The 12,285-nt window shown below is 45.6% G+C and overlaps 1 protein-coding gene across 1 annotated transcript in view; it reads right to left on the minus strand.

The window, feature by feature from the left end:
- INTS11 (integrator complex subunit 11) overlaps positions 1-5,659 on the minus strand; it is a 28,607-nt gene extending 22,948 nt beyond the window's left edge. Inside the window, exons 1-4 of the mRNA XM_061568060.1 lie at positions 5,343-5,659; positions 3,990-4,087; positions 1,473-1,546; positions 557-785 (exon numbers count right to left, since the gene is read on the minus strand). Of these exons, the coding sequence (XP_061424044.1) occupies positions 557-785; positions 1,473-1,546; positions 3,990-4,087; positions 5,343-5,370 (429 nt within the window). The 5' untranslated portion in view covers positions 5,371-5,659. The remainder of the gene's footprint in view (positions 1-556; positions 786-1,472; positions 1,547-3,989; positions 4,088-5,342) is intronic.
- Between the last annotated feature and the right edge of the window lie 6,626 nt (positions 5,660-12,285).

Consider the following 12,285-nt stretch of genomic DNA (forward strand, 5'->3'; position numbering starts at 1 on the left):
ACTCACCACTCACTCACTACACACACCCCGACACACTCACCTCTCACCAAACACTCACCATACACTCACATCCCAACACACACCGCGTAGTACGCCTTGATCTCCAGCTCACTGACGAACGGAAGGACGGACTGATGGACAAACGGACGGACGGACGAATGGACACGAATGGGCAGACAGACAAATAGACTAATTAATTAACGGGTTGATAGATAAAAGGACAGAAAAATGGATGGACAGATGGATGGACAGATGAATAGATGGACAGATGGATGGAAGGACAGATGAATGGATGGACAGATGGATGGAAGGATAGATGAATGGCTGGACAGATGGATGGAAGGACAGATGAATGGCTGGACAGATGGATGGACAGATGGATAGACAGATGAATGGATGGTAGGACAAATTAATGGATGGACAGATGGATGGATAGATGGAAGGACAGATGGATGGAAGGACAGATGGATGGAAGGACAGATGGATGGATGAACAGATGGATGAAAGGACAGATGGATGGATGAACAAACAGCGGCGTGCGTGTGTCCCTGCTCACCTGCACGCTCTGGTGAAGGTTGACGGCTACCACCTTCTTCATGCAGTCCTTGATCATCTGCGAGGTGAAGAAGTTGGTCTCGCCCTTCTTGTCCACCGTGATCTTGCGATAGTCCTCCAGCAGGATGGGGCAGATGGCCTTGGTCGGGTGGGTCATGTAGATGGGCCCGTCGTAGCCTACCATCTCCGACATGTACGGCAGGGCACCGCAGTGGTCCAGGTGGAAGTGGCTGGGTGCAGACGGTGGGGGCGCAAACTTGTCAGTACCGGCAGCATCCGCGACACAGCGGCAGTGTAAAAGCAGCAGTAGCAGCAGAAAAACAAGCGAATGAATGAGCAACATCAAAGTAAACAGCAGACGGCAGCAACATAAAGAGCAGCGGTAGCAGCGGCAGCAACATCATCGAAATCATCAAACACGTCAGTGGCAGCGGCGTCACGGACAGCAGCAATAGAAGCAACAACGAAAACGGCGGCGGTAGAAGCAGCAGCACAAGCAATTGCAGCAGCAGCAGCAACAACTCAAAAGCAGCGGCCGCAATAGCAGTGATACAACCATAACCAGGGCTACAACCATCGGAATCACCACCATCACAGGTACCGTTAGCATCAACCCACCTCCGATTTAGCCCGTGCCGCACCAATTAAAGGCCCTCATATCAGGCCAAACAGAAACTGCTTGGGCATGTGGTCGCTGGCCATGCGGGTAACATAATGTAATGAATGCAACTTTGCCACCACCACAACCGTGATCATTACCATCATAACCAATGCGATCATCACCACCACAATCGTCATCACCACCGCAACCACCGGACACCACTACCACCAGTAGCAGCAGCAGGACCTCCGGTTCGCCACGCTTTTACCGCAAACAGTGACGGCGAAAGTGTGATGGCCCAGGTCACGGGCACTACCTGATGATGACGCAGTCGAGGAAATCCGTAAGCCGCCCGTTCTGCGTGATGTAGGAGAAGTCGGGGAACCTTCGCTGCACGCGATCGACACGGAGGCACGGCAGACAAGACACGGGCAGGGGCAAGTTACTCACCGCGTCGCGCCGTTCACTCACGCCGTGCCGTGTCAATGACAAAGGTCCAGGGGGCATACGACGACTCCTCCATTTGTCACATGTGATTCGTGTGTCTTAAGACAATATTTATGATTTGTGGAAAATGAAAATTTGCATTTACGTGAACGTTTTTGTCAAGAGATGAGGATTTTTCATTCGCAACTTTGCAGTTCGTACATCACACTGTGTCAGAACGGCTCCTTGGAAGATGACATGACAGGAGTACATCTGAGGTTACTTCAGTAAGCCCCTTCATCCACACAGATTCCAAGAACACAGGATGAGATGTTACTATCCTTTGAGCAAGCACTTCCAAGAGTTCATGAACAGTGAGCCTGGTGAAATTTGGGGAGCACATCGTCAGTAGTGTACCTTTGGTTCCTAGGGTGTTTCGGCCTTTCATACTATACACCCTCCCCAAAGGCGGCCAGCGACAGGGTGATCAATCCTACGCTTGCGTCCCATTCCCAATTAGTCATAGGAGTTGCCTTGTTGTTGATAGCCAACAGCTTTCATATACCCAGCAACAAGTGTTTGTTGCCATGTCAATCAAAACAAAATGTTTAAATGATGGCATTTTGATTCATATTTTGTCTTGAGATGTGGTCACATTTAGATGCAATACAAATTTTACTAGATAAAATGTTCACTGTATTCAAATTAGGTAAAAAAAAGTCAAATTAATATTTTATTTTTGTGGACCATTCATTGGTAGCCAGCGATGAGACCTAAAAACTTGCTACACTTTAGAACCGGTATTATTCACGGTTTGGGAGGCTGAGACCCAGATTCAAACATAGACTCTGAGTGGTGCTGATGCTGGCTCGGCTGTCTGCAACCTGAGCTAATGAAACAATTTTTCTATTTCAACAGGTAAGGGTCCCACTGAGCGATGTAGCTTATTTTTAAAAGCGACCTGGCCACAAATGATAGCTCAACAAATTGGCTTATCGCGTGGAAATGTAAACCAGCCAAACACTCTAAAACGGGCGTTTTCTGAATGTGGAGGGAAAAACCGGAGGACCCTGGAGAAAAATACACGCGACCATGGGGAGAGAGATATGCGTATACAGGTTTTAAAGGTCGGGATCGAACCCACGACCTCCTGCATCCCAGGCGAGGTAGTTAACATCTCCTAGCCACCGTAGTCAGAGCAATCTGACCACCTCAATAAAAAATATTCCAGGAGAGTGGCAAAGTGCTGACCGCTACTGTATGCGGATCCCGGGACACTTGTATGTAGGGATCTCAGAGGTAGGTCTGTGCTATCCGCTTCGGTCGAAAAGTTCCCGAATACAAAGGGCTGCACTGCCCCGCAAGCTATCTGTAGGCAGATGCGTTCCAAAAAGGCCACACGATGTTTCCCCTCGTCCGACCGCCATAGCCGCGTGCGAGTGAAGTGAAACCGCATACAGCGAATTGTGTAGAAAAAGGGGTTAGCTGCGTATACGGCGTGGAATAGCGCACACACCGAAAACGCATAAAGCGAGGGGAAACCTCTTCATCTTCTTGATTCTTTCGGTAAAGTCACGTAGAAGGGAAATAATAAAATAATAAAAAATACAACATAATAAAATTATTCTTACGACGTTTCGGCCACAACGCAAGCAGCCGTCCTCAGGTGAAGACCAGGTCTGTCTGGGAGACAGCGTCTGAATGACGGGCTTACTGAAGTCACCTGAGGACGGCTGCTTGCGTTGTGGCCGAAACGTCGTGAGAATTATTTTATTATGTTTTATTTTTTATTACTTTATTATTTCCCTTCTACGTGACTTTACCGAAAGAACCAAGAAGATGAATCCCTGCAGTCACGAAAGCTTTAAATCGAGGGGAAACCTGTACTTTGTCTCATGCCGTGACGCTAATAGCACCATCTTGATAAAAAATCCGGGGAGAGGGTGTAAATTACAAACAAATGTAAAAACAAGGCTATGTAATTGTGAATAACCCCACCAAAAATAGATATACATTGCCATTTATATGGATACATTAACTCCCCCCCTCCACCTCTGGTCTTGGCACCTGATTGGCTCACAGGATGTCGGCGTCACATCTATCCGCCGTCCATTTAAAACACAGGAGGAGGATTCCTCCACAACTCTGGCTGTCGCCTGATGATGCTGGTTGTTGTAATTACCGGCGAAACGTAAATGTTGTAGTGGGTTTACTCTCCAACACTCATCCGGGTGGTGTGCTGAAACGGTACCTAACTTGGCCCGTTTTGTTTACGTGACAAACCTCACTAATTGGCTGTGTCAAGTGGTGGCGGGCGGGCGGGGGTTATCGACACGTTCATATATTTACGCGATCTAACCCAACTACTATCGTGGGTAAAAATGAGTGCTATCCCTGGTGTCGTTACGTCGTCGTTGAAGCCCATGTGCATCCCGCAGTCGAGCATGATGTTCTTGCCCCTGATGGAGACAAGAATGCAGCTCCTTCCCACATCTTGCCCGGCTCCTACCGGGGCGGGGGGGGGGGTGATATAACGAGGGCACAGTCACACAGGGTTAGCGGAGACGCACCCCGTGATGAAGTGTCCGTCAATTGGCCCAGAAGCCCCCGACTGGGCATCTGTGGAAAAAAGAAAGAGCTTTATAGCTCATCGGATTCCTCCAGTATGAACACATTCCTGCGGAGGGAGCTGGTAGGAACGTTGGGTTGCTCGGTCAATGGCCAGGGTCAACGGCGGCGTGGTGTATTCCGCAAATATGCCCGACTGTGAGGGCGGGCACAAGCCGGCGTGAGTAGGTTAAACGTTGAGTTTTATAAGGGCACCACGGGGTGACAAGCCCCTCCCCACCCAGCCCCTCCCCACCCAGCCCCACCCCTCCCACCCCCCACCCAGCCCCACCCAGCCCCTCCCCACCCAAACCCTCCCTCCCCACCCAGCCCCCCCCCCCGCACGACGGACGGACACAATAATCCCCTGTGGTCTGGTGTAACCAGGAGGCTCCTACCAGTAATACACATCTTCACACGGCTTCATTTCTCCAGGAATATTTCCAAGACCCCCTTCCCCCAAACACCTTCCCAACCTCCAGACCAAGCGGGCAAGACGCGTTTTCCGGAGCTCAGCCCCGGGCATCTCTGGCTGAAATGAACCCGAGTCTTGAGACCAGAATCACCCGGGCTGCGACCGAAAATGTCGTGTTCCTCCCCCCACACCTCAGATCAGAGGTCGCAAACGGGTTTTGATTCCTTACCCGTACCCGGCCGCACCAGGGTCGCAAACGGGTACCCGTACCCGGCCGTACCCTACCCGTACCCGGCCGGGTACGGGTACCTGATTGCGACCTCTGGGATGAAGCTATGTTGCGGGCGCGGGTGGGTTGATTCTAGGAACTTGAATTGTGAGAAGAGACAAGACGTTGGGAGATGAGTGACAAACGGTGACTCACCAGTGACTCACGGCCTACCCGTACCCGGCCGGGTACGGGTAGCCGGGTATCGGGTAGGGTACGGGTATCGGGTACCCGGTTGCGACCTCTGCCTCAGATTAGCACGGTTGGCTACGTACGGTGCGAAAGAAGTTCAACAAACGTGCATACAGCATGAACAGAGATCGGATGGTGACCATTCACTGCACGAGGGCAATGCAGCAATATTCATAGTTGTACAGTACTCTCAGTATGTATAGATGCGTCCCACGCCGATTGCCCTCATCCAGCAGTGGATTAACAGCCGCACTCATCTCTCCCATTGCTTCACTCACCAAGCGGAGTCACTTTTATCTCGGGCATCTTCCACGGATCTCACCGGCCGGCGGCCTTGTCTAGGCTTCCCGCGGCGAAATCCAGGCGACGGCGTCCGCTCACGGCGACCCCCGAGAAAAAATACAAAATAAATCGTAACCACGCGCAACGAGTGGCCTCACTCACTTAGCGAACGCCCCCAGATTGTGACATAATTTATTCACCCACAGCGAGGATTAGATTAGACAAAATGTGTTGTTTTGCTATCAATTTAAATGCACGTGCTGCATTGCTTTAGCATAACTTGTGTTGATTGACGTAAGCAGGCCGCACGAAATGTGACGTCATGTCACCCCCCCCCACAATGAAATGACGTTGCCGCCACATTCACCAACAAAATGGCGTTACAGTCTCCCGTGACGCCATCCTTAAAAACTTTGAAGTGACGTCACGCGAGCAACGACGTCACGTCCGTGTATAATTACAGGCAGTCCCCGACTTACGATGGAGATGTGTTACGACGACCTCATCGTAAGTCGAAAATAACGTAAGTCGAAAATATCGTAAGTCGAAAATATCGTAAGTCGAAAATATCGTAAGTCGAAAACGTAAGTCGAAAATATCGTAAGTCGAAAATATCGTAAGTCGAAAATATCGTAAGTCGAAAATATCGTAAGTCGAAAATATCGTAAGTTGAAGATGGCCTAGCTTACCCAGGAGTCTTAAAGAATGGTGATAAATTAGCAAAACAGAGCAATTTACAGTACCGTACTGTATAAACTATATACTGTATGTATTTATTAATCACAATACATGCTTTTTTCACTAAAATTGTGTTTTTAAAAACAAAAAACACAGAAAAAACTACACGCGCTAACACCGCGACAACTTAACTCCGCCGACCGCTGGTGAGAGTGAGAGGCAAAGTTCAAAGTTCATGTATTAGGTATAGCCCTGTGAGCCATTCGGCTCTTGAATCGGGTGCAACCGCAACAAAAAAAAACATGAACATGAACAAGAAAACATCTTAAAGTGACTATGTGCAAACAGAAAATCCAAGGCATCACCACACAAGGCGAAAGATGCGTTCAGTACATGCTGCTGCGTTTGCCTGCCGCACGAAATGTTAAATATTTTACAATTTTGTCAAATCGATATCGCCATCGTAAGATCGAAATATTTCGATTTAAAGCTTTCGTGGCTGCAGGGATTCATCTTCTTGGTTCTTTCGGTAAAGTCACGTAGAAGGGAAATAATAAAATAATAAAAATACAACATAATAAAATAATTCTCACGACGTTTCGGCCACAACGCAAGCAGCCGTTCTCAGGTGAAGAATGAAACAGCACCAAGCTTGGAGCGTATATTTAAGCTGGGTTGGAGGTGGGGAGGTGGGAAGAAGAGCGCCTTGACAAATAATTTGCATATCAAGAGGAATTTAGCATATTTATGGAAAATGCGTAGGAGGTGGGCGGGGGGGTGAGAATTATTTTATTATGTTTTTATTATTATTTTATTACTTCCCTTCTACGTGACTTTACCGAAAGAACCAAGAAGATCGAAATATTGTAAGTCGGATCATCGTAAGTCGGGGACTAGCTGTATGTGAGAGCACGTTTGGCCACAATTCGCGTCTGTGTGTGTGTGGCTCTTGCAGACTTGACGCCTCGCTTTCTACTTGGGTCGCTGGTTCAGCAGTTCCACTGCTGGATTATATTTTTCCTCGCCTGAAGACGACCGCTTGTGTTGCGATCGAAACGTCGTGATTTTTATTTTATTTTATACCCCACGTGACTTTTACGGGGCCGTCCATAAATGACGTCACGCGATTTTGGACGATTTTTGACCCCCCCCCCCCCCCCTCGTCACACGGCGTCACAAAAGTCAGACCCCCCCCACCCCTCAAATGTGACGTCACAAAGCTCGGCCTCCCCCCCCCAAGAAAAAATAAAACATGTTTCAAATCGCTTTAAACTATTGTTGTCATTGAAGTGCGTATTTAATGTGGCGCTGCACTCTGATGTAGGAGAAAACATTTATTAAAAAGTATTTTTAATTAAGTAGAACGTGTTGGCTATATTGATTTAAAGTTGCGCATTTTGATGTGACGTCACATTTCTCACCCCCCCCCCCCCCCTAGGTGCGGGGGGGGGGTAAAAAATCGTCCAAAATCGCGTGACGTCATTTATGGACGGCCCCTTATATAAGCGCACAACTTTATCCATCTGCATGTGATGAACGCTGCACTTTCCATCGTTTTCATGCAGGGGGCGCTGCAAACCCACGCGCCCCCTGCATGAACAACGGAGGCGCAGGGACAGACGTTCGATTACGTTGGGATCGATCTGCAGATCGCACAGCCAGCAGTTGTGTCGCCTTATCTCGATCGCGCAAACCCAAGCAGGTGAAAGTCCGCATCGCACCGAACCCCCCGGCAAGGCCATCTACTTCACGACGAGAGAAAATTCACGCGAAATGTCCTTTTCAATGAAGTCTTCCAGATTTAAAATGACGTAACCTTTTAATGAAGAAATAACATTATCTAATTCAAAACAATACAATTCAAAGATGTTTCATTTTAATGCGTCGTTCGTGTGCAACTTTTTAGTGACTTTCCTGGCCGAAGGCTGTAAATGATTGTGAGTGGCGGCGAAGGTGACCCCGAACAACCCCTAGTTCATAATAAAAGGTTTTTGGTTCTAGATTTGAGGCTTTCGTGACTGCAAGGATTCATACTCTTAGGTTTTTTTCGGTAAAGTCACGTAGGTAAAAAATAATAGAAATAAAAGAATAATGAAAATAAATCAATTGCTTCATTTTATTTCTATAATTTTTTACCTACGTGACTTTACCGAAAAAACCTAAGAGTATGAAAGTTTTTTGGGTTAGATCGCGTAAGTATAAATGTTGTATTTCGATTTAAAGCTTTCGTGACTGCAGGGATTCATCTTCTTGGTTCTTTCGGTAAAGTCACGTAGAATGGAAACAATAAAAATAATAAAATTAAACATAATAAAATAATTCTCACGACGTTTCGGCCACAACACAAGCAGCCGTCATCAGGTGAAGACCAGGTCTGTCGGGGAGACAGCGTCTGAATGTTGTGTTGTAACCCTCCACCACCCGATGCAGCCAATTGGTAAGTGATGTCACTGTGGTGTGTAATGTAGTGTATAGTGTAGTGTACTATACTACTTGAGCCCACCGGTGTGTTGGAGAGTAAATCCACAACGTTTACAATTTGAGTAGTAAAACGTTTCGCTGGTAATTACATCCAGCATCATCGGACGTTAAAGTTGCTTTTAAGATTATTTTACATCATTTGGCTGCTATAAATTCCCACGTGACAAGCCACTTTCTCGAGTGATTTCTTTACCTTTCCCACACTTTGCACTCATATCGTGTTTGTGTATTGTTTGTTATTGCCACTTTCCGACCCGCACCTTACTGGACATGTGAAAACAATTGCTGTGGAGTTCATCGGATTCCTCCAGTCTAAATAAAGATTATGCAGTCTAAATAAAGATTATTCCAGTCTAAATAAAGATTCTGAAGTCTAAATAAAGATTATTCCAGTCTAAATAAAGATTCTTAAGTCTAAATAAATATTCTGAAGTCTAAATACAGATTATGCAGTCTAAATAAAGATTATTCCAGTCTAAATTAAGATTCTGAAGTCTAAATAAAGATGATTCCAGTCTAAATAAAGATTCTTAAGTCTAAATAAATATTCTGAAGTCTAAATAAATATTCTGCAGTCTAAATTAAGATTATTCCAGTCTAAGTAAATTTCTGCAGTCTAAATAAATTTCCTGAAGTCTAAATAAAGATTCTGAAGTCTAAATAAAGATTCTGAAATCTAAATAGAGATTCTGAATGAGACCAAAACTGAGCATCAGCTGGCAGGTCTCAACAAATGGCAAACCACTTAAAACACAGCTTCATGATCGGCCGCTGCACAAACAGCATCCCTTTGTAGGTGAATATATGGTCTGAAAAAATAAGAATCGGGTTGACCCTTTCTGGCAATAAAACAGGTGTTAAGGTTTCGATTTGAAGCTTTCGTGACTGCAGGGATTCATATTCTTGGTTCTTTCGGTAAAGTCACGTAGAAGGAAAATAATAAAATAATACAAATATAAAACAATAAAAATTATCAGGTTTCGACTGCAACACAAGCAATCATTATCAGGTGTGAAATCCACAGCAAGAAAATTTGAAAAAAAAATGTTGCTGTCGTGAGGATTTTTGTTTAATATTTTTATTATTGTATTATTTCCCTTCTACGTGACTTTACCGAAAGCACCAAGAATAGGTGTTAAGGTGTTCAAACGCCAAATAGAAACCTGTTGCCAGGAATCAAGTCTGCATTAACCACACAGTACTTGTGGGGAACATGCAAACACAACATGCTCTATATATAGTCTCGTGTCTCTCAGAGCTCTCTTCACTTGATACAGTAATTTTGCTGTGACGGTTCCACCTGAAGACGGAAGCTTGTGTTGCCTCCAAAACGTCGTGATTTAATTTTTGTTTATTTTAATTTTTACCTACGTGACTTTACCGAAAAAACCAAAGAGTATAAAACGTGCTCTGATAATCATACGGCATTGTCTTTGAAACTGATTGGTCTACAACAGAAACAGCAGCCTTTTTAAATCCTTTATATTAAGTTCGCTTGCTTGCTTACGACCGTGCAAATATTTCGGTCGTTTTTTAACCCACTCACCGTGATCCAATCGAGCTGATATTTTCCACACAGACTCGTTGTGCGTGACAATACATTTTCGTGAAATTTTTTCCCAAAATGTTACACTGTTTAGGGAATTTTTATTTTATTTAATTACCAATTGCTTAATGCTGGCAGACAATCATCTGACCCATAGGTGGCAGCCATCTCAAGCCAGAGAACGAGAGGACTCTAGCCGCCCCGATGCCACGCATATAAAGGATTTAGTGAAAAACTTTGTTTTTACGGGTTAATTTTTTTAGGGCCTAGTCTCAACCAGTGGTAGACCAGAGAACGCCAAAGGAGAAACAATATGGTGGAACTTCCTGTTGGAACACACATTTGTCTAGATAGCAATTGATTTCTCAATTGGACGGCAATGACTAAACACCAAAATAAAACTTCGTTTTTAAATGATCTCCTGCATGTTCATCGACGCTGCTTGCAAAAGGCTTGGGGAAATCAAACATTTACGCAACACAATCACATGGCACACGGTTTAAAAAATAAACATTTTATTCATCATCTTTCAAAAAGAGGTTACAATTTCCTTGGCATATTCCAACATTAGCGAAAGCATGAACATCTATTTATGAAATCCCTTTCAACCGGACCGGGAACATTCACTGCAAACGCTTGTACGTGTGCCGCATTCATCTTATAGTGGGTTTACTCGCCTGACACACATCCAGTGTGCTGTACGAGTAACGAATTGACACGTTTAGGGCGGGTTTAACGACACATTTATATTTACGCGACCTCACCAAAATAAAACCTCTCATGGATATTGGTCGCGAAAGCCTGTGTGTTAAACCAAAAAAATAACACTCTCCGAATTGCAGTTTGAGTTATACTTATATGTGTGTGTAGAGATGGAAGCTCATGAAGGACACTACTGGTCAGTTGGAGGCAATCGCCCTCCAACAGCAACGGAGGGCGGAGAAGCAACGCTCACAACAACGAGCGGAGCGCCTAGCACATAAAATTCAGTGAGTTGGCACAGTAGGGGGCACACAGCTGCCGATCAACCCATGGCACCTGCCGGGTCTGTCCTGTGACCTCCTGTCAGCCAGCCTTCGACACTTCACGTGGCCTCAAAGTGCACCTGGCCTGACACAGGCACCGTGGTGACATCGTCACCGTCACTTCGTGGCGAATGGCGACTGTTGGTACATTGTTGGGAGATGTTCTCGATTTTGAGAGAAAACATGGAAAAAAAGAAATTAGGCCTCGTCACTAAATTTGTGACGATGCAAAACTAACATCGCACCCAATGAAGGCACCCACGGCAATGTGAGCGAGAGGCTTTCGCTGAAGCCGCGTTAGTCAACGTTGGACACGACTCCGCACCGACCGCCACAAGCAGTCGTGCAGCGTTGGGGCGACCGTCGCTTTTCTCGCGCGAGGGCGCCTCATGAGTTCGTCCGCAATGGAAACAATCGCCAAAAATCCGAACACCGCAACTCCGAATTTTACGCGAAAAATACTAAATGTTTAAATCCGAAACCCATTCCTAAGATGGTACATGTATGTGTGGCTCCAATTATGAACACAAACTCTGTATAAATACGTGATTATTTAATATCTTGGACCGTTTATATAAAAAAAACGAACAGCAAAATACACAACAGAATTCTGTTCATTTAAGTCTTATAGACATTGATGGGCCCCTTAAAGCCTTTGAACTGGCTCTGCAAGACACTTTACTCAGGAAGCACAAAAACCCACGGGATGGCATCTACGTTCGAGGCAACTCCGTGACGCTGCAGTTAAGTGTGCACACTGGCGATGGTTTTCATAAACGAAGTGTCTTTTCACCCCAGCTTGGTCCAGATTGTGCTCACGGTCACAAGACAAAGGCATCCATTCAGAACTCCTGTGAAGCAGCGTAGCCCTTCCTGTTAATAAAATGGTCCACGTAAGTTGATATTACAGAACTACCGCTGCGATCCAAACAAAGTAGCCTCTGGTCCAAACGGCAGCGGGGCGACCCTTTCCCGGCCGCCCTGCCAGAGAGAAAACCTTCATCGCATAACCATTCAAACTGATTATTGTTTTTATTGTCAAAGACATTAATTTCGGCATATTTTACTACAGAACCAAATTCGATGCGACGGAGTTTTTGCTTTTTTCGATTTAAAGCTTTCGTGACTGCAGGGATTCATCTTCTTGGTTCTTTCGGTAAAGTCACGTAGAAGGGAAGTAATAAAATAATAAAAATAAAACATAATAAA

The sequence above is a fragment of the Lethenteron reissneri genome, chromosome 40 (assembly GCF_015708825.2).
Source record: "Lethenteron reissneri isolate LAM-NWPU_2019-01 chromosome 40, ASM1570882v1, whole genome shotgun sequence".
Lineage (NCBI taxonomy): Eukaryota > Metazoa > Chordata > Hyperoartia > Petromyzontiformes > Petromyzontidae > Lethenteron > Lethenteron reissneri.